The sequence below is a fragment of the Cynoglossus semilaevis genome, chromosome 18 (assembly GCF_000523025.1).
Source record: "Cynoglossus semilaevis isolate Cse_v1.0 chromosome 18, Cse_v1.0, whole genome shotgun sequence".
Classification (NCBI taxonomy): Eukaryota; Metazoa; Chordata; class Actinopteri; order Pleuronectiformes; family Cynoglossidae; genus Cynoglossus; species Cynoglossus semilaevis.
In genome coordinates, this window is record NC_024324.1 from 14,247,933 (window position 1) to 14,269,355 (window position 21,423).

General features: G+C 40.2%; 2 protein-coding genes across 3 annotated transcripts in view; both read left to right on the top strand.

The window, feature by feature from the left end:
* LOC103394687 (septin-7) overlaps positions 1-5,938 on the top strand; it is a 15,491-nt gene extending 9,553 nt beyond the window's left edge. Inside the window, exons 11-15 of one of the 2 annotated variants that reach the window (XM_008332104.3) lie at positions 341-466; positions 881-901; positions 4,188-4,323; positions 4,606-4,751; positions 5,083-5,938. In XM_008332104.3, the coding sequence (XP_008330326.1) occupies positions 341-466; positions 881-901; positions 4,188-4,323; positions 4,606-4,751; positions 5,083-5,119 (466 nt within the window). In that variant the 3' untranslated portion in view covers positions 5,120-5,938. The remainder of the gene's footprint in view (positions 1-340; positions 467-880; positions 902-4,187; positions 4,324-4,605; positions 4,752-5,082) is intronic. The other variant, XM_008332105.3, reaches the window with a different exon arrangement.
* Positions 5,939-9,742: 3,804 nt separating this feature from the next.
* eepd1 (endonuclease/exonuclease/phosphatase family domain containing 1) overlaps positions 9,743-21,423 on the top strand; it is a 16,546-nt gene continuing 4,865 nt past the window's right edge. Inside the window, exons 1-3 of the mRNA XM_008332107.3 lie at positions 9,743-10,865; positions 17,600-17,651; positions 21,081-21,182. Of these exons, the coding sequence (XP_008330329.1) occupies positions 10,015-10,865; positions 17,600-17,651; positions 21,081-21,182 (1,005 nt within the window). The 5' untranslated portion in view covers positions 9,743-10,014. The remainder of the gene's footprint in view (positions 10,866-17,599; positions 17,652-21,080; positions 21,183-21,423) is intronic.

The window sequence follows — 21,423 nt, forward strand, 5'->3', positions numbered from 1 at the left end:
TGTAAAACATGTTCATTATTAATCCCCAGGGATTAATATAGTTTTATTAATTGTATTAATTAATTAAGCTCTATCATAAAAGCTGCTTAAATGTCTTAGTTTAACTAAGACGGATTATGGACTGGCTTATTCTAAGGCCCGTCTGTGAAACCGGCCCTTAATATACAGTTCCTAAAAAAAAAATATTTTTGCATGTAAATACATGAGGAAAAAGCTGCTTTAAAAATGTTTTAGAGTAGTGTTAAAAAAACAAAATCATATGCTATGAGCCAGACTCTTCCAATATCAACTGATGTTTGTACAACTTTTAAAAAAAATTTTTTTTTTTTAAATTTTCCAGGACCCACATGCACGACTTGAAGGATGTGACAAACAACGTTCACTATGAAAACTACCGCAGCAAGAACCTCGCTGCTGTCAGCTGTAACGGAGTTGATAACAATAGGAGCAAGGGACAGCTTACAAAGTGAGTGTTTGAACTTCACACAATACTGTACATGTTCTTCTTCTGAAGAACTGAGTGAGTACAATGACCTGCCGTTAATGTCATCCTTGTTTATTCAATGCCCCGTGAGCTCTTTATTTTCTTAGCAGCTGAGAAGGAAATGTAAACTTTGGAGCTCACGGTTCACAGCAGGTTACCTACAAAAAAAAGAAAAAATTTAAAACAAGCAGTTTTGCTAATCGGCTCATATAGTTTTTTTTTTTTTTTAACTCACACAGCAACGCTATAATCTCACCCACTAATAAACCTCCAGTGTCACTTGCGACTAACGTAACCACCAGACGCCTAACCCACTGGCTGCAGCTGTTTGTTTTCAGCAGCTACTGCACGGTTAATGGCGACGAGCTAAGCGTATGTACATCTGTTTGTTTTTAGACCTGAAACAACTGATGGCATGTAAGTGTGATTCCCTTTTCTTTGTATCCTCTCTGAACACTCTTTTGTCTTTGCTTCCTTCTCCTGGCCATTTTCATTATTTAATGAATTAGTTACTTCAACAAAATGACATACTCAAATATTTTTTTTGGGTTGTCATGGTATGGTAAAAATTAGGGATGCACCGAAATTCAAATTCTTGGCCGACACCGAAAAACTGAGGAAACCAAGGCCCAAAACCGAAACACCGGAAGAAATGAACTGCAAATGCATAAATGAATATGTTTCAAAGATTACAAAATGATGACAATGTTTATTTTGCACATTTCAACAATACACAATAAATGCTGGCCTGCTGAAAGATTAAATGTAAAATTAAATATGTCCTCTCATAAAAACACAAAGTGCATTTAGGTCAGTTACTATATCATTTTTCGTGCGCGCTGCTTTATTCCCGCATCCAAGTAATGATCTTTTTGTCGGTTCTCAGTCATCCAGGTCATCTTGTCCAAAACTTGTTACATCGAGTGCAAACGGAGGGAGTAGGGTTCTTGAAGACGTTTCACCTCTCGTCCAAGAGGCTCCTTTTCAGTTCTGAAGTTCTTCAAAAACATCTTCAAGAAACCTAATCCGCCCGGTTACCCTCGATGTAACTATTTTTTAGATCTTTACAACGCGAATCAAGCACAGTCGCGACAAAGTGCAGAGGATTCGAAAAAGATCTCGGTGAATAGACTCCATGAGTGGACTTTTCATTATTTTCACGGCCGTGGTCCGTCTCAACTTCTTCGCTTAGGAGACGCTTTAGCGCTGCGATTAAAGGAATAAAATCTGCTATAGGTGCGTCAGAGAAACTGATTTAGTTAGCTGCTCAAACCCGGGCAAGAAGAGAGAGAATGATCTCTATTATAAGACTCTATTAATAAATTAAACCTGACGTAGAGAAAATCTTTTGCAGATGCGTCCATTCTTAAAATTTCAGTATTACACATTTTGCAAATCGCTATCTGCGAGTCTTTCTCAGATACATCGAATTTTGTCACAACGCAGACGAGTGGCGGTGGTTTTTGCTTGCGTCATCGTAACTTCCTGTTTTGGCCGTTTTTGTTTTTCGGTGATGGAAGTCTTTTGGCCGAAAACCAAAAATGCACTCACGGGCCATTATCGGCCAAAAATGTTCTGGTGGCCGAATAGTCGGTGCATCCCTAGTGAATAATTAAAGCCACGAAATGATCATTTGCTTAATGGCAAAGCTTTGCTGGTTCATGACACACCTTGGTACATATCCCTGCAAAAAAACGTTTTACAATGCTACTAATTGCTACTTGATACATGCCCACTTATTGTTTACGAACTGTCACCATGATGTCAAGAAACCATTTTTTTTTTTTTTAAAGCTGCAGCATTATCACATAAAGTCCTGAAAAAATAGCTCTACCCTTTCCATATCATTAGGTTAGATATATACTTCCAAGACTCATTAGAAATCATTTTAGTGACGATGGCCTTCGTGTGGCTTCTCTACTAAGGTGATCAATTCCCTGCGTACGTTTGGTGGACGTGTTAAAACAACTACCTACGGTTTATCTTTGTATTATTATTATTAGTCACGACAGCTGCTGCTAGCTTCTTTTTTTTCAAATCAAAAATATGCTTGAAACCTGTTAGATGCTTGTTTAAATTGTTTAGTTTGGTGTGATGGAGATGTAAATTAACAAGAATCTAGGTATAAGATACAAATCACGATACAAGGGGCTACAATGCGATATATATTGCAGTATACTGCAATACTATAGGCATGACGAGAAGGGAAAAAAAGCAATATGAAAAAGAACCAACAGCACGACTATTTGCATGTTGTTAAAAAATTTGACTCGGCACATCGTGGGCATATCGTTATTTTCTTACACCCCTAGTGTTATGGCACAGTATGTCCAATAATATAACCACAAAATTATTTTTTTTAAATACAGGGGTCCCTCGGTTTACGACATCGTCGACCTACAGTGTTTCGTGGTTAGTCGCCATCTACCGTAAATGTATTAAGAAAGTCTTGTTCCGTCAGTCGCCATCTACCATAAATGTATTAAGAAAGTCTTGTTCCGTTATTCCGACGTGGTGTCAAAACTCGCCAACTAGTTTTCGTGTTAGATACCCAAAAGAGTTGGCGGGTATGACAGGCTATACGCTGGCACGTGGCACTGCGGTATATGTAGACGACAGCTTTCTTTACATTTGCTAGTTGTACGTCATACATAGGACTTTGCTACATTCGCTTTTTTTTTTCTCGTTTGTATTGTTTTTCTGCGAACTTTGTGCCCTATAAGTGTGACTCCCAAGCGTAAGTCAGACTTTACTGTTGTTTTTATGTCCTTGATTATGACGTTACCACTGTGTTAGTATAGCCGAGTGACATAGCTGCTTATGTACAGTATGCGAGTTCCGACTTACGGCGAAAATCAGGTAATGTTGCGCTGTAGGAACGGAACCCCGATGTAAGTTGAGGACACCTGTTTTCCCCACTGCGCCACATGGTGGTGGGTGTGACATATGTGATATATGGCATGTTCCACTCTGTGCCTATGGGTTTGTGATGGCGCCTACAGCGAAAAAAAAACGATGTATGTCCTGCTGTCGTAAGTCGAGGACCCCCTGTGTTGGATTTTATTTTATGACAGAGAAAACCGTAGGGTCATTTTTCAGATTTCTTACTGTAAATATTCTTGTTTTGTTCTCTAAACCTAATACACAAGCTTTTATTTGTCAGAGAGTTGGGTGCACAGGGACTTTTTTTTTATTTAGTACTTCATTGAGAGGTACTAAATAAATAAAAGAGAGAAACTGTGACTGTGAGTGCAGTTTGTGGGAAATGTTTTAAAATAACTTTTTGCACTGCAGAACACATTACTCTTTTATATGCCGTCAGTCCAAGGAAATCGGCAAAACTGGCAAAAATTGACATTGACAAGCCACATTTACCACAAAGAAAAAATCAGGAATCTCAATTGACCAAAAAATATTTATGATTATCCTTAAATCTCTCAGTTCTGACAGTGAGGTACTGTTCATCAGATTACTTTTTCGTTTTCCTATAACTGACATTTTTCCAACTTCCTTTCATCCTCAAGCTGCAACATTCGCTGGAAGCTGTCGTTGACTGTTTTCAGCGAATGTTGGCAAAACTGTGGCTCTCTTCGCTGCCTGTTGATGTTTTTGTTGCTTGAATCTCTTTTTGGTCTCCCACATGCACCCATGCCCCTCACCCTTTGGTTTTGAACTTGTTTTGAACAATGTTTCGGGTCCTTAGGAGTCCTCTCGACCAGATGGAGGAGGAGCGACGGGAGCATGTCGCCAAGATGATGAAAATGGAGCAAGAAATGGAACAGGTGTTTGAGATGAAGGTCAAAGAGAAGCTCCAAAAGCTGAAGGACTCAGAGATGGAGGTCAGTGCACAACCACTAATGTAATAAAAATAGGAGTTGGTATGTGGTTTAATTACCCCATTATTACTTATTTAATATCATCTTTAAAAAAAATCACACACACACACTCTACTGAATTTAATCTGTCCTTCAACACAAGGGGCTTGCGTCGATTCAGAAAATAGATGTTAAATCAATACGGAAGTGGGTAGAAAACAACCGCAATGTATTAGTGAATCGATATTTTTACCCAACGCTAACCGCTGCGCTGCTTTGTTCGTTGTGCGCTGTCATTATGTGCAGCTTCAGAGACGTCATGAGCAAATGAAAAAGAACCTGGAGGCGCTGCACAAGGAACTGGAAGAAAAACGTCGTCAACAGGAAGAGGAAAAGGCCAGCTGGGAGGCTCAGCAGAGAATTCTAGAGCAGCAGAAACTAGAGGCCTCAAGGTAATCATAACAGCACGGGTGACCATCGATTAACGACTTGTAGAAATCTCCGGAGCCCTGGCGTTATACACTTGGAACTTTCAGAGACATATGGAGTGAAATGAATCATAAAAGAATACGCGATAATCGTCAGCATAGGTTATAACGTTAGCTTTGGGATTTGGAAATTGGTGATCGTCACATGGTAAACTTCAAAATTTCAGAAACTTAAACAGCATTTCGCCTCATGGCCAGACCTAAGATTGTACCTAGCATTAAATGAAGTACTGACTGACACAAACGGTGAAAATATGCTAACCTCTATCTCTTTGTTGTATTCCTATATTTCCAGGACTTTGGAAAAGAACAAGAAGAAGAAAATATTTTAATATTTACGGGTGGCCCACCTGATGTAACTTTGTGTTTTTTTGTTTTTTTTTTTGCTTTGTTTTGTTTTTGTTTCTCAATTTTTTGCCAGCCTTGTCAAATCATTGGCCAATAAACCTCACTTGTTTCTAAAAAAAAGTCTGACCATATAACTGTGAAACAATCAAAGTTAACTTCCGTGGTTTTGTATAAACTCTGAATTTGCTTCTCATTTTAAAAATGTTAATCTTCCTAATTCGGGGCTTGTGGTTTGGAAAACGATTGTATTCCCCTTACTTCCTTGACTTGTGACTCATAACCCCTTTATATACCAAAAACAAACCAAAGATGTTAGGCAGCAGTTTGTGTGTGTGTGTGTGTGTGCGTGTTTGTTTCCTCACTTTTTTATTATTGGCGCTTCTATCATCTGTAATATAAACCATATAATCGTGAATGTGCAGTGTTTTTCTTCAACTATTGTTTTTTTTTTTTTTTTTTTTAACTTTTGTATTAGGCCTCTACCCCAAACCTGGGTTCCTTAACTATACTGTAAAAGCTTCATGCAAAGTACAAAGTCCTCTGTACTATGTAGTGTGTGCACACTCACCATCGTCAGTGTCATCAGATTGTGGAAAGACTGTGTGGAATATTGGTAGAAGTGAGAGCTGAAGCTGAGCACTTGTCACTCAAACGGGTGTCAATGACGTAACTGGTAACAGCGGCGGCTCGCGCTACATCAAAATTTAGCACTGTGTGTTTAACTGCATCTGTATTTTTGTAATGTTTTGTAATGGTTTTTATTATTCAAAGTCACACAATAAAATTGTGATGCGAAAAAAATACAAGCTTTTCTTAAAAATGGAAGAAGTAGATAGAGAGGAAAAAGTAGGACCAATACCGAAAATCTGTACGAACCACTGTATGAGTATGAGATTAGATCAATGGGCTGCAATGCTGCCATCTAGTGACTTTCACTTTAATATACAGCAGTTTATCCGCAAAACTATTTTTAAGACACATCATTTGGCGTTACCCATTGCGTTAAAGGGTTTTCATTAACGGAGGAAACCCCGATAATGATTCTTACAGATATTATGTAATATTTTTATGTAATATCTGCAGGGATCATTACGTAATATTTTATCAGTGAACCCACAACATCTATGTGAATTACTGTCATATTTCTATTTTTTTTTTTTTACAGAATATACAAACGTTTATTATACACACATTTTAATTCTATCTTTCTAATAAAGTAAATAAAAATAGAAAAATCATACAAATCATGTTGCTATTAAACTAATTCCTTTTTTTTTTTTTTTTTTTTTTTTTTTTTTTTTTCCTGAGGGATCCCCCCTTTTTTTTCCCCGGCTTTTTTTAACAAACAAAACCAGGGCCCTTTGCACTTTCATCTGTGGAACAGAAAACACACAGTGCTCACCTAAAGCATCACGCCATCTCTCTTCCAACCAGCAGTTATTCTGTTCTTCATTTGTTTTTGCTGATTGGACGAACATGTACTCAGCTCACCAATGTGAAAACACAGCTCAGCCAATGGCACTGGTTTATATCAAAGTCTGATTTTGACTCTCCCTCCTTTGTTGCATTCACCCTTTACTGTTATATATTGAACTGTATTAGGCACGGATGTCCAATATTAACTTCTTGCCGATACACAATATGCAGACATTGTCCAAACATTCCGTAATTAACGAGGATAAAGTAATTGACAATTCCGGTATATAACCGACACCGATATATGCAGCCGTTTGTCCCCAAAACTGAGGTAAACGCAGAACCGTAAAAGCGATTCCAGCATATTTAGCAAAACCCAGGCATTGCGTTATGGGGTTTTCATTATCGGAGACAGACAGTAGGATGATCAGACACACAGTCAGTCAAACAGACAGAAAGATGACTATATTATATCTAGTGAAGAGTTCGCACACACCACACTTCCTTGTGAATCCTTGGTCTACGTTCATGGAATTTGAAAAAACTGAGGTAAACGCAGAACCCTAAAAGCGATTCCAGCATATTTAGCAAAACCCAGGCATTGCGTTATGGGGTTTTCATTATCGGAGACAGACAGTTAGATGGTCAGACACACAGACAGTCGGACAGACAGAAAGATAACTATATTATATCTAGTGACAGTTCGCACACACCACACTTCCTTGTGGATCCTTGGTCTACGTTCATGGAATTTGAGCACGGAGACTTTAAGTGTTTAGTTTCCACGTTGCGGTACTTTGATGCTGAAACCTCAGTACCTACTGTCAACAAGGATTGCTCTGGGTTTTTTTTTTTTTTTTTTTTTTTTTTTTCCAGTTTCCCAAAGGTTTTTGTCCACTAGCATTTTCAGCGTTATTGTCAGTCAGACAGACAGACAGTCAGACAGACAGATAATTAGTCAGAAAGACAGACAGTCAGACAGTCAGACAGACAGATAATTAGTCAGAAAGACAGACAGTCAGATGGACAGACAGACAGATAATTAGTCAGAAAGACAGTCAACAGAAATATAGACAGTTAGATAGTCAGTCAGATAGTCAGTCAGTCAGACAGGCAGGCAGTCAGATAGTCAGTAAGACAGACAGACAGATAATTAATCAGAAAGACAGTCAACAGAAATATAGACAGTTAGATAGGCAGACAGACAGTCAGGCAGGCAGTCAGTCAGATAGTCAGTCAGACAGACAGACAGATAATTAGTCAGAAATACAGTCAACAGAAAGATAGACAGTTAGATAGTCAGACAGTCAGTCAGATAGTCAATCAGACAGACAGACAGATAATTAGTCAGAAAGACAGTCAACAGAAATATAGACAGTTAGATAGGCAGACAGACAGTCAGGCAGGCAGTCAGTCAGATAGTCAGTCAGACAGACAGACAGATAATTAGTCAGAAATACAGTCAACAGAAAGATAGACAGTTAGATAGTCAGACAGTCAGTCAGATAGTCAGTCAGACAGACAGACAGATAATTAGTCAGAAAGACAGTCAACAGAAATATAGACAGATAGGCAGACAGAGAGTCAGACAGTCAGATAGTCAGTCAGACAGACAGTTAGATGGTCAGACTGACAGTCAGTCAGACAGACAGGCAGTCAGTCAAACAGACAGACAAACAGTTAGATGGTCAGACAGATAGTCAGTCAGACAGTTAGAAAGTTAGACAGACAGTCAGTCAGAAAGACAGACAGACGGTTATATAGTCAGACAGACAGATAGTCAGAAAGACAGTCAGACAGGCAGGCAGTCAGATAGTCAGTCAGACAGACAGTTAGATGGTCAGACTGACAGTCAGTCAGACAGACAGGCAGTCAGTCAAACAGACAGACAAACAGTTAGATGGTCAGACAGATAGTCAGTCAGACAGTTAGAAAGTTAGACAGACAGTCAGTCAGAAAGACAGACAGACGGTTATATAGTCAGACAGACAGATAGTCAGAAAGACAGTCAGTCAGACAGACAGTTAGATAGTCAGACATGCAGTCAGTCAAACAGTCAGTCAGATAGTCAGTCAGACAGATAATCAGTCAGTCAGAGAGACAGGCAGTTAAATAGTCAGACAGACAGTCAGTCAGACAGTCAGTCAGACAGACAGACAGATAACTGTCACACTGCATAATGAAATGCATTTATCTCTAGCACAAATGCTACTAAAAACGTACTTTAGAAAATGCCATTAATAATGGTTTCATTCTAAAATGCAGTAAATAACCAATTCAAAATATTTCAAAGTTTATATCTATTAGTGTTGAGTCAGGTTTGGTCTTAGCGGTCGAAGCAATGACCCAAATAAAATGGCTGTGCAATCCCATGTTTGCTTGCGTGTCCCATTGGGCAGATAAGATTGAAAAGCACTTTGCTCTCCAATACACTGGCGTATATCTGTCACAGGGTAGACTACAACCTTTATTTATAGTAAAAAAGTAAGAGTAAAATAAATCAACAAAAACAACAAAAAATACATTAACACTACGGTAAATTATCATGGTACCGCAATTACACAGAAGTTGAATCTGTTGTTAGTTTGCCCTGCCGTGACAGAAATGTTTTCCCGCCCCTTCCCTCCTCCGACGCACACCCCCGCGAATTGAAATACATTTGATAGCCTGATAACCTGATAACAAGTATATTTTTATCCGTACAAACCACTGTACGAGTTGCTGCCAAATAGTGACTGGAGGCTTGTTATCATTCAAGCATTACAGCGGTGGTACACTTATGTCTAGCATGCCATATTCTATTGGAAGACCTCTCCCCCAATATTTGCGAAGTACTGCCATAATTTAGTAGAAGTACTGCAAGTTTTTAACTGGGAATCAAAACGTGCACACAAACTGGGGATCGAACTTAATGGCAAAGTAGACAAAAACAAAACACATTTCACAATTATTCAGTACGGTCACGACATTTTTAATATATTTTTTTGTGGCACTGCCCTCTTTTTGGAAAGGACTTGCATTTCTTTTATCCCCTAAATCAACCTTAATCTATTTATTATTGAATCAGTGTAAATGAGGTTGACACGATAAGACTTTTATGCACACAGGCACAGAGAGAGAGAGAGAGGGGGCGGGGGAGAGGGAGAGAGGGAGAGAGTGGCAGAGGGACAGAGAACGAGAGAGAGAGTGGCAGAGAACGAGAGAGAGAGGGAGAGAGAGGGCTAGAGAGCTACTTCAGTTGCATACGCCGCAGCTGGAAACACTCTCGGGCTAGGCTAGCTTCGCTTCGTATCTGCGACTCTGACCGAGCTGCTGCTCTGCGTCGTGTCCGACTACTCTCATTTCCGTTTGTGATGTGTTTTCAAAGAAATACTACTTCCAGTGTCATTCCTCCGCGTCTCTTCCTCTTCTGCCTCCCTGGCGGTGCGTTAGCTCACCGAGTCCCCGGCGACGCGCCACAACCATGGGCGGCAGCCTAGGGTGCCACCGCTCCATTCCGAAGGACCCCACCGACATCAGCTGCGGGAAGCGAAAATTCAGCGCCGCCTGTAACTTCGGTCACATCCTCGTGTACCAGGAGCGGCTCAACATCAACACGGCAACCGAGGAGGAGCTCATGACTCTGCCGGGAGTGAATCGCGCCGTGGCGCAGAACATTGTCGAATACCGGGACTGTATCGGCGGGTTTAAGAAAGTGGAGGACCTAGCTCTGGTGAGCGGCATCGGCGCCACCAAACTGGAGGCGATCAAGCTGGAAATCTGCGTGTCCAGCAGGACCAGTTCGTCCCAGCACTCCCCGTCCTCTCTGCGCAGAGACCTAGAACAGCAAGGCTGCACCACCGGCATCAACATTAACAGCGCCACACCAGCGCAGCTGATGAGCATCCGAGGCGTCACTGAGAAGATCGCCAAGAACATCGTGGCGTACCGCGCGGAGAACGGCCCTTTCAAGAGCATCGAAGACCTGGTGAGGGTCAACCACATCAACAGCTCCCTGCTGGACAAGATCCGCTTCCAGGTGTTCGTGGAACGCTCCAGGGCGCCGTCCACCAACACGAACGCAGGGCTGACCTGCTCCAATAAGTCTCACCCGAGTCCGACGTCGCTCAGTTTCAGGAGCGACGACTTGGACCTCCCGTCGGGAGGACCGACCCAGATCGGGTCCGTGCGGCCCAGCGTGGAGCCTCCGCCCGGGCTGCGGGATGGGAAGCCCGTGGTACGCATTGCGACTTGGAGTCTGCAGGGCTGTTCCTGTGACAAGGCCAGCAACCCGGGGGTCAAAGAGGTGGTTTGCATGACCCTGCTGGAGAACGAGTAAGTAGTAACTCACACTTTCACTTTAGTGTGCTTTAGGGAATGCGTAGATATTTTTGAAATGCTGTATATCAAAACAAACAAAGTTTTTGTTAAGGGATGTCGATAATCGTACCTGTATATCAAAACAAACAAAGTTTTGTTAAGGGATGTCGATAATCGTACCGTACAATCTCATTTATATCGGTTGGACAAATTTAAATTTTTAAATTTAGTTTGGTGGATGAAAACACTCAGTTCAATCAAATGTATATAAATAATATATATATAATAAATCTATTAATATAATAAATGTTACTGACAATAACGATGACAAAAGCAGCCCATAGAACAGGCATAGGCAAACTAAGGCCTGCGGGCCAGAAACGGCCGGTTCAGCTTTTTAATCCGGCCCACCAAACTTTATTTACTTTATTTATACCTTTTCCCTGCAATACCCACGTTTCCCCAATAGATGGCGTAGCATTTTAGCCTTCATGCATGACTTTCACACGTCATTTAGTTCACACGAACGCTCCATCCATCTGCTCCTGACCCGCCCCCCCCTTTCAATTTTAGGACAATTGTGGCCCTAAGCCTGCCATAGAACCTACATTTATAACGCGAGTATTTCAATAATACACAAGTATATCTTTGCCCGTACAGTAGTTATAGCGCAAGATACTCTACAGAGCATTACTTCTAATCTTAAGTAAACAAAAAAATGGGAGCCTGGGTGTTTTTGAAGGCACGTGGGAAAACAACGTTTAGTCTGTTTACTCACTCTGCGTATGACTGCTGACTGGAGCGGTTTTGCGTTTGGCAAGATCATCTCAGATGTAGAAGAGCGACCTACTTGCCAGGGAATGTAAAGGAGGCTGGGGTAACGACAGGGCATATTCACAGTAGCCACTGCTAGGACAGAAACTCTCCTTAAATGCCTGCAGGCTGCCGGTAAATTTAACATAATCTGCTAATAATGTGCCGAAAATACACCAAAGTGCCCTAAAGTATGTAGCAATGTGTATAATTTGTACCAAATTTACCGAAAAATTTGACACAAAACGACCCCCACCGTTATGACCTTCTCGAAAAACGTGACCAAAAAATCTGGCGCAACTTTACTTCACCTCTATAGTAAATAGCAAAATTATCAAAGATACACCGACCCTGAGGTATTTTTTTGCGAGAATAGCCGTACCGTACCATAAGTCGGAAGTCATTGTTCTGCTGCGGTATAAAAATAGTCTATAAAACAGTGTTTACCTCAATTAGTATTGCATAATGGATAAATATTTCTTCGCAATTCTTTGCATTCAATTTTGACCCAACTCTACATGCAGAAATGCAGCCCCAGAATTGCAAGGAGCCTCCACCATGCATCGCTGTTGTTTGCAGTCAGTCATTGTTGTGGTAAAACTAGCGATGAACCGGGGAAAAAAAAAAATTCTTAGCCGATTATTAGTGAACTAAACCGCAATAAAATCAAGGCACTGTGATTGCATAAATAAATAATAAATTAATGATTGTCAAAATATCAAAATATGTTTAGTGGGGAGTGCACTTTTTGCGCACTTCTCCGTCTCCGAGCGGGTTCTCCACATTCGATCGCGGCCCGGTTCATTTCTCGTGCGTGATGACCTTTACTATCGCGACCCAAGTACGGTCGCAACGAGTGCAGGAGATCGGAAAAGATCTCCGGTGAAACGTGTGCTGACAGACTCTATGAGTGTAACTTTTTGCGAAATTTCAGCGTTACACGTTTTGCGTATCGCTATCCGTCGGGTCTTTCTCGGACATATTGAAATACATCCACACCGCAGACATGTTGGTGCTTATGGCAAGCCGTTTTTTTAACATTTAAACACCAAGCTGGTAGTTTTGCCTAGTCAAAAAGAAGATTTCCGGACATCCGACAAGCCCACGCTGGCTGCGTTTTTTTTAGCTTGCGTCATCATAACTTCCTGTTTCAGCCGTGTTGCTGTGGGTATTGAAATTTCGGTGCATCCCTAAGTAAAAAAAATGTTCCTTCTATGACCCGATATTTTGGACCCGATATTCCGAAATTTGAAATAAAGGAAGGATCGCAACTAAAACCCGTGTCCCCGTGATGCAATAAAAATAATACCCCCCCCAAGTCTCAACACCCGCACAACGTCTTTCTCTACTCATGCGTCCGACATGCATCTGCGTTTCAGTTCTCAGTGCGGTACCAGCAACCGAGGCCCGGGTATTGTTGTCGTTGAAGAGACAGGGTGTGTTTGCACAACTCGGGCTTGGTTTGTGTAAGAGCTAACACAAGATCCAGCACGAGTTACCACACTGCCCTGGCCGTCCTCCAGGCACAGGCAGAGGGATTTCAGAGTTCAATGAACTCTTTTGCTTACCAAAGGCAAAACAGCCTACTGTACTCAGTCGCTGCAGCCTCACATGCCTGCTGTTGTTGTGAGTCATAACACAACTGTTTGTCAAGCCTTCCCGCTCGGCGCTTGAGGAAAAGTTAAAGAGCTGCTTTCGTCCTATATGGATATATTTATATATAAATATATGTCTATATATGTAACATTTGAGCGAAAATGTTATGCCCAATTCGTGACGTTACCCTTCGATTTGTCCCCTGGGGGGAGAACAGTTTACAGCGGAAGTGTTTGTTTCTGCTCCATCTTGTTTGTTTCGCCGTCGAGATAATACGGTGGGGCTTTGCGATACGAGTTTAATCGGTTCCACAGCGGCACTCGTATATGTCGGTCCGCTCGTATCTCGATTGCATTTTCCCCCGTTAAGAATAACTGTAAACCAATTCATTCGTTCCAGCCCCCCCAGAAATATACTATTAATTAATTCAATTCAAATTGTAAATAAAAAAAAAAAATGTAGATACAAACAACTATATTGCTAATATAAAATAATTGTTATAAAAATGGGTAAAATAACCCAGCAAGGGACAGAGCTCGGTTGAGCACTCGTAACTCGATGTTCCCCTCGTATCACAAGGACAACCTTGCAAAAAAGTTGCTTACTCGTAACTTGGAAAACCCGTATTTCGGGTAGCTCGTATCTCAAAGCCTAAATACTGGCCAAAGTGGAAGTGCTTTATCTTGTTTCTAATTTTGTTTTTTGGTGCAGAATTCCTCTTTTGTAGACCGATAAGGAGGAACACAGAGATTCGCAGAATCAATCAGAGTAGTCACAAAGGTCAGAATGCTTATCTGGAGTCCGTAAAGCAGGATGTCTTTATACAGTACATACGTCACGCATACAGTATAACAGCGTTGATCACATCAACCACCTAGACAGACATGAACCTGGCGAACTTTAAACATCAAGGTTACTGTCTATCGCCACTACGTTAAGAGGAGGCCTGTTCCTGCAGGCGGACTCTGACCTTGGTGACGGGGCTGTTGATTATTGGTTTGCATGTTGATTTAAAGCAGCGGTTCATAATAATTATTATCTGTCATGCGCCCCCTTGGGGACAGAAATGTTTTCACATTTCACGCTCTCTTCCTACCCACACCCCTGGGAATTGTAACACTATTGAGAACCTGATAACAAGTATATTTTTATCTGTACAAACCACTGTATGAGTTGCTGCCACCTAGTGACTGGAGGCTTGTTGTGATTCAAACATTGCAGCAGTGGTACACTTATCCAGCGTGCCATAATCCGTGGCAAGCGCTTGGCCTTAAATTTCTTAGCTAGTGCTTCAACACTTTATCTGTACTGCAGCTTGCCTTTCTGGATCGGAGAGTGGACTGAGAGTTCTCGGATTTCTCTCAATTTTTTTTCGATGGCTTCCAGTGTCGTGACTGCGATGCTGCTGGCCGGAGCAGATAGATCGAGAAGATAAATGACACGTAAAAAGTCATGCGGAAAGGCTAAAATGCTTTAATCGTTTTCTACGCCATCTATTGGGGAAACACGGGTATTGCAGGGGAGAGGCAGTTGTATGAGCAGAAGTTTATTAATAATAATAATAATCAATAAATGATATAATTTGGGAAAAGTGTTGGCAGGCCGGATTAAAAAGCTGAACGGGCTGTATCCGGCCCCCCGGCCTTAGTTTGCCTGCGCCTGATCTATGTTCTGCTCATTATACTGTTGCTTTGGTAATTTATAAAATCGATTTAAAAAAAATAATAATACATTTTCTATTGTAATCCACGTATCTTTCTCACATTTCTGTACCTGCACTTTAAAGAAACATCTTCTGTCTAAAAGCCTTTTGATTTAAAGGCACACGAGGTACGGACCGCACTGAGCAAGTACCGGCGTGATTTGCTGCACGACACAATCGCGCTCGCCTCAGCATTGTTCTCGGGGCGAACGGGTGCTCTCGGAAGAGAGTGAGTCATTGCGAGTCCACGCTGCGCCACTGGAAATTTCCACAGGGGTAGCCCCACAACCTGCACCAGCTCCACACAGCTGCTCTGCGGCGTCTCATCCTTATACCATTAGCCTTTTATAGGACTCTTTTACTACGTTACGCTATCACACTCACCTGTTATTGCTCAGTGTAAATAATGAGCAGGCTACAGCCATCCTACGTGTGTCACTGTATGATGGGATTGGATTAGAGGTTTGTGTTATACTAAACTGAACCATGTGTCCGAATTAGATGATGCGCATCCCACCGAGCAGACGGGATTCTGTCGGCTCCGCGGGTTTTACTGAGCTCACGTGATCAAAGCTGTCAAAGGCTTTTAAGTTTTGGGCGTTTTAGCTTAGCTAACCAGTAGAGCAAAGGCTATTGATCTTACTTTAGAATTCAAAGATGCCTGCCTTTTTATTTAAAAATTTCAAATTAAATGTCATTTAAAAGGCCCATCCGGAAAAAATGGGGCAACGCAAAATATTTAGCAATTATGTGAGAGAGATTAGAGGGTTTTATGCTAAAAGACCTGCGCAGCATTAGCAAATTTAGCACTGGTGGATTGGTGGTTAAGGAAAGCGGATTTAGGTCCGGAAGGTTCTAGGTTCGAGTCCCCAACAAACTCCATTTTTTGTGGCTTTACTTCTGGTAACCAGTTGGTTACATATCATTTGGTCCCCCCTCCCCCTCCCACCCTCCCCATCTCTATCAGTGCAGTCAAAAAAGCAACACCGAGCTGAGTCCAACATCGGCGCGTAAACAAGCAAAGCCTAGCATCTAAAATGAAGAATTAAGTCTTCCTGCCACAGCCCGAAATACGCCCTGATGAAATGGAAACTCGGGTCGCTTTACAGATTAGCATAAGGACTGTTGTAGCTGGTCCTGGTTAAATATATACCGTATTTTCCGGACTATAAGTCGCTCTGGAGTATAAGTCGCACCAGGCAAAATTGAATTTCCCTGACGTTTGAGAGTAGCAAGTGTGAAGATATTGTTTGACACAGTTTTGCTGTGCATCCACATCATTACATTCAGTAGTAGTTCTTCTCGTATTTACTGATTTCTCTGATTTCCCGTCTACTACACTGACCTATTGTCACAGCTAACAACTTCCTGTCAGTTTCCCATACCACCTAAGATGTCTTTTCCTAGTTTTCTGGTAGTTGCTTTTGACTATAGGGTAGACTAGATAAGGGATATGACTGTATAAGATATAGACAAGATCAGAGATGGAATGATATGAGACTTAGCTTAGGGATGTAGCCGTACAAATGCTAATTTGCCGCCATCTGTGGTCCGAACAAAATAAATGGGCCATTACTTCCTCAAAACGTTTAGTTTGTTCAGTATTTCACTTTGTTTTTCTTCGTTTCGAGGCAAACGTGCTTTTTTCCCATCTTCACTTTTTCTAAAGACGCAGAGGTTAATTGCTTTTTATTTTGCTGACTGTGGGTCTGGAGGATCGTTTGAAAGCTAAACACATTCATGTTTATTGGGCTGTAAATCTGCTGTCCCTCACCCAGTGGTTTGTTACGGCAGTCTGTGGGCGCCGGTGAGTTCTATACTAACTTTCTAAGAGTTTACGTTCTGTTCTCTGCGTAATATCTTTATGACCTTATATTGTAGTCATAAAGACAGTTTTCAACATCTGTTTACCGTCAGTATACCTGTGGTGTGTCTATAAAGAAAACCTTTAGGTTGGTCAAATGTGTGTGTGTATGTGTGTGTGTATATATATATATATATATATATATAAAAACATATGTATGTATATATATGTATGTATGTATATATATGTATGTATATATATATATGTATGTATATATATATATATATATATACATACACACACACAGGATGTGTATATATGTGCAGTATATGTGTATATATATATATATATTTATATATATATATAAATACATACACACACACACACAGGATATATGTGTATATATGTACAGTATATATGTATGTGTATATGTGTATATATCTGTATATATATGTATATATGTATATATGTGTATTTATATGTATGTATATATATATATATGTGTATATGTGTGTGTATATATGTATATATATATGCACGTGAGAGTGAGAACAGTGTGAGTTGGTAATGCAGGAAAAAAAAGCATTTATTTAATTAAAAATAATTTTAAAAAATCCAATATCCAATGTTACACCTGTGGCTTATAGACAAGTGCGACCTATATAGGTACAATTATTTTTTTTTCTTTTTAAATGTAGTGGTTACGGCTTATATTCAGGTGCGCTCAATAGTCCGGAGATTACGGTCGATACTTTACATTATCTAACAATTAACTGTACTCTATGTAAAATGTAAAGAGCACTTCTCTCTCTCTCTTTTTTTTCAATCCTAAAGCATCAAGTTGCTGGCTGTGCAGGACCTGTTGGACCAGGAGGCTCTCGAAAAGGTAAGACCTTTCTGATTGGACTGTACTGATTGAAGTGAAATGTCGTCTCTTCTGACATTTGCTGTGGACCTTGTCAGTGGAAGTAAGGTGGAATCTAAAGCAACTAAACGATTTAATCCTTCATTTAAAACATTTTACTTTATTATCCATGGGAAGTTCGTATCTGTGTGTGGTTGAACCCGGGGATAGTCGTGGAGGAAGGAGAAGAGAAACCGATATCATCAGGGCAGTACTTCTCAAATGGTTTAAATTATAAATGATTTATTATTATGATCAAAAAACAACTTAATACTGCAAATTAAAACAATGTTCCTAGTTACTTCTTATATAAGTAACTCGTTACCAGGGAATGTAACTATTACATTATAAAAGTAATTTTATATGTAACAGTTTAAATAAATGGTAATTTAATTATTTATTTATTTATTAATTAATTTAAAAAAAACAATAGATAAGTTTATTGAATAAAATATATACTTAATTGGAATATATGATATAAAAATAAAATAAAATTCCATACATTAAACATATTAGATGTATTGTAACTTTTAGACATTTTTTAGCAGATAGCAACCGGCCAGTGGTTTCTTATAGACCTAGATTGAACCACCACAACTTTAGATCCTGCTAATACTACACTAATGTGTAGTACTTTATTAGTTAATAGTTATTTATTAGTTAATAGTTATTTATTAGTTAAAAACTGCTTACTCAGTGTTAAACCTGAGCATGTTTAGTTGAACACAAGCCGAAGTTCTCGCAGGAATTGAAGATCACACGAAAAAACTTTGTAACGGCACTACCTCTTCTTTTTTTTAAAAAAAAAAAAAGTTTTTATAACCCTCTGCTGCCACCTAGGGGATTGTATTGCTCTGCCTGTCACTGTCATAGAGACGATAAAAACCAATTGTCTCGTTTGGTGCGAAAATTGATTTGAATCTATCGCGGCACACCCGGTGATGTCTCATAACACAGTCGCGTGCCACGGCACTGTGGTTTCTAATTTATGTACTGCCACTCTACGGCCAGGGTAAAATTTAGAACCTCCTTAGAGAAACTGGAAGCTGATGGAAAGTAAAGTAGGTCAGCAGCGGCGTATAAGAGGGAAGCGGGCGAGAGGAGGAAGTACGTTTATACAAACAGCCTACGCCAACTGTTTCTCTTGGAATGATGTCCATATTGGAAAAAGCCACTTTTTCCTCCAGTATCTTATCTGTTGTGACCCCCGCCCGCCCGCCCCACTATTTGAGAAATACTGTTTTGTCAACACACAGTAGTCACACAGAACGGCGTGCTGCTTTTAGACTGTTGTTCTCTATGTGTGTTCTGTCACTAAGGAACCATGTGTCTGCGGTGCATGAGTCATGCTGTGACGGTAGTGCATAATAGGCTACTGTTAAAAAAAACAAACAAAAAAAAAAAAACCTTAATTCACCAAATGTTAACTAGTGACGTGCTGTCTTTCAGTGTCTTGGAATCGCTGTTCAAACAAAAAAACAAACTCACCGTCGATAGAACTTTTGACGGACTTTTATTTGTTTCATTTGAATTTAAACAGCAGCCATGGAGGTAATCGATCGCAGTCCAGTCAGTTTGGTATAAAACGGTCGTAAATGCAAGCTGCAGTCACACTGACCCAGTCAGGAAAAACTTCAGTAAATCCATCCATCAATCCATTTTCATCGCGGGGGTCCAGGAGGTGAACCCTGGGGTTTCACACCAATGACAGACAGAGACATTGCCTCTGGGCCAAAGCTCCACTGCTTCAGTAAATAAATTGACATATCGTGGTATACCATATCCTTCGTCCGTTTTTTTTTTTTTTTTTTTGCAAATCTCTTGTTAAACATTTACAGCAATGGACAACATGCTGCGTTACGTTTCATTCGTTCATTGCATCTGCGCAACCTCTGCAATGGCACTGTGCCACCGCCAGGGGGCGTGCCCCCCATTTTGGGAACCTCTGTTCGGGAAATGTGAGTTCATAATCTACTGACATGAAAGTGAGTAAAGTTGGTGCTGTTTTCGAAAGGGCTTATGTTTTTGTACGATATGCAACACATTTTTTTATTTTTGTCCAACGATTTAAGTGAAATTTACTACGCAGATAATTATGTTAGTGAATACAAGGGATTTGTCCAATTTACCAAATTTGATAATATATAATCAATAAAAGAATGGACTCCATATTGCACCGTACGCCAAGAGAGATAACAGAGTACAAAATATACAGTAGAGCTTATTCTTATTACATGCAAAGTACAAGATACAGCTCTGTTTTGTAGTACCTATGAGTAAACTCAAAGTAAATTACAGACATTTAATATTACATAAATGTAATCACCAGAGGGCACTCTAGGCTTGCCGTACCAGTATCTGCTACTCCTGTACCGCCGAAAATGTACATGTTTGTTATTTTCACACTGACAGCCACTAGAGGGCACTCTAGGCTTGCCGTACCAGTATCTGCTACTCCTGTACCACGTAAAATTTACATGTTCGGTTTTTTTTTTAACACTCATTATGCATCGTTGGGTTGGTGCGACTAGTACTTCGGAGCGACTTATAGTCCGGAAAATACAGTCATTGTATTAGTACATGTTTGTGCAATTTATTTTTATTATTTATTAAACACTCTTTAAGCTCCCGCGGGCCGCGCATAAATAAGTTGGCGGCCTGCATGCAGCCCACGGGCCTTGTGTTTGACACATATGATCTAGGACATAAAAACTTCAGAAGAGTCGGACTTTTTCGGGAGACATAATGATGGACAAAAACTTCCCCCCCCCAAAAAAAATTTTTTTGAGTATAAAAAATATATATGATTATTTAAATATTCGTCATACTGGTATTGGTGCATCCCAAATAATTTTTAAAAACCCCATAATCTCACAAAAAAAAAATCAAATGAGTGATTTATCCACTATGGCACCAATAAAAGATATATAAAAAATTAAATTATTTAACCAGCTGTGCTCAACTCTTCTGGTGTAAATGAACTTTCACACAGTAGAGGATTGAGGTCGACGGCCTTTCACAAATGGAGAGACTGTGTGTGTGTGTGTGTGTGTGTGTGTGAATGCACATCGAGAGAGACTCCTCTTTTCGGTAGTGTGTCCCTCTGAGAGCCTCCCAGGTTAAATTTAGAGCGAGTTACTGCGCACCAAAACAGCAACCTGAGCCTGACGGAACATTTAGTTTAGTGGAAAAACTCTTAAGTGTTTTCTTCCTTCTCTCCAGTTTCATTTTCTGTGTGTGTGTCGTCTCCCTGATGTCATTGGAGGCTTCCTCGTGCCTCAGATGCCAAAGGGTTAATTGAGTTCAGTGACGCACTGGGCAATATTCACTGCATTTGTCCTGATGTATATTTGTCATGCGTGTTATGTATTTGTTAACATTTATATTTTTCTTTCTTATATTTTGCCACAGTTCTGTGTGGAATTAAACCAAGGCACACTGGCCAGTGTAAGGAACTGGAAATGGCCCCGAGGAACGTGGAAGAGTGTTGTCTCCGAAAAACCTGACGGCAAGGTATGTAAAACGCAGACCGAATTCAAAATGAACGTTAAGATGTGTCCTTTCGGTGCCTTGAACTTTAAAAAGTTCTACCAATATATAGTAGAGTCATATTCTATTTTATTTGACCAGAGTATTTTGAGCAAAAATGAAAAGGAAACCTCTATTAAATTAAATTAAATTGAAAAGGGGTTTCATTGAGTATGTATATATATATATGTATGTATATATATATATATATATATATATATATATA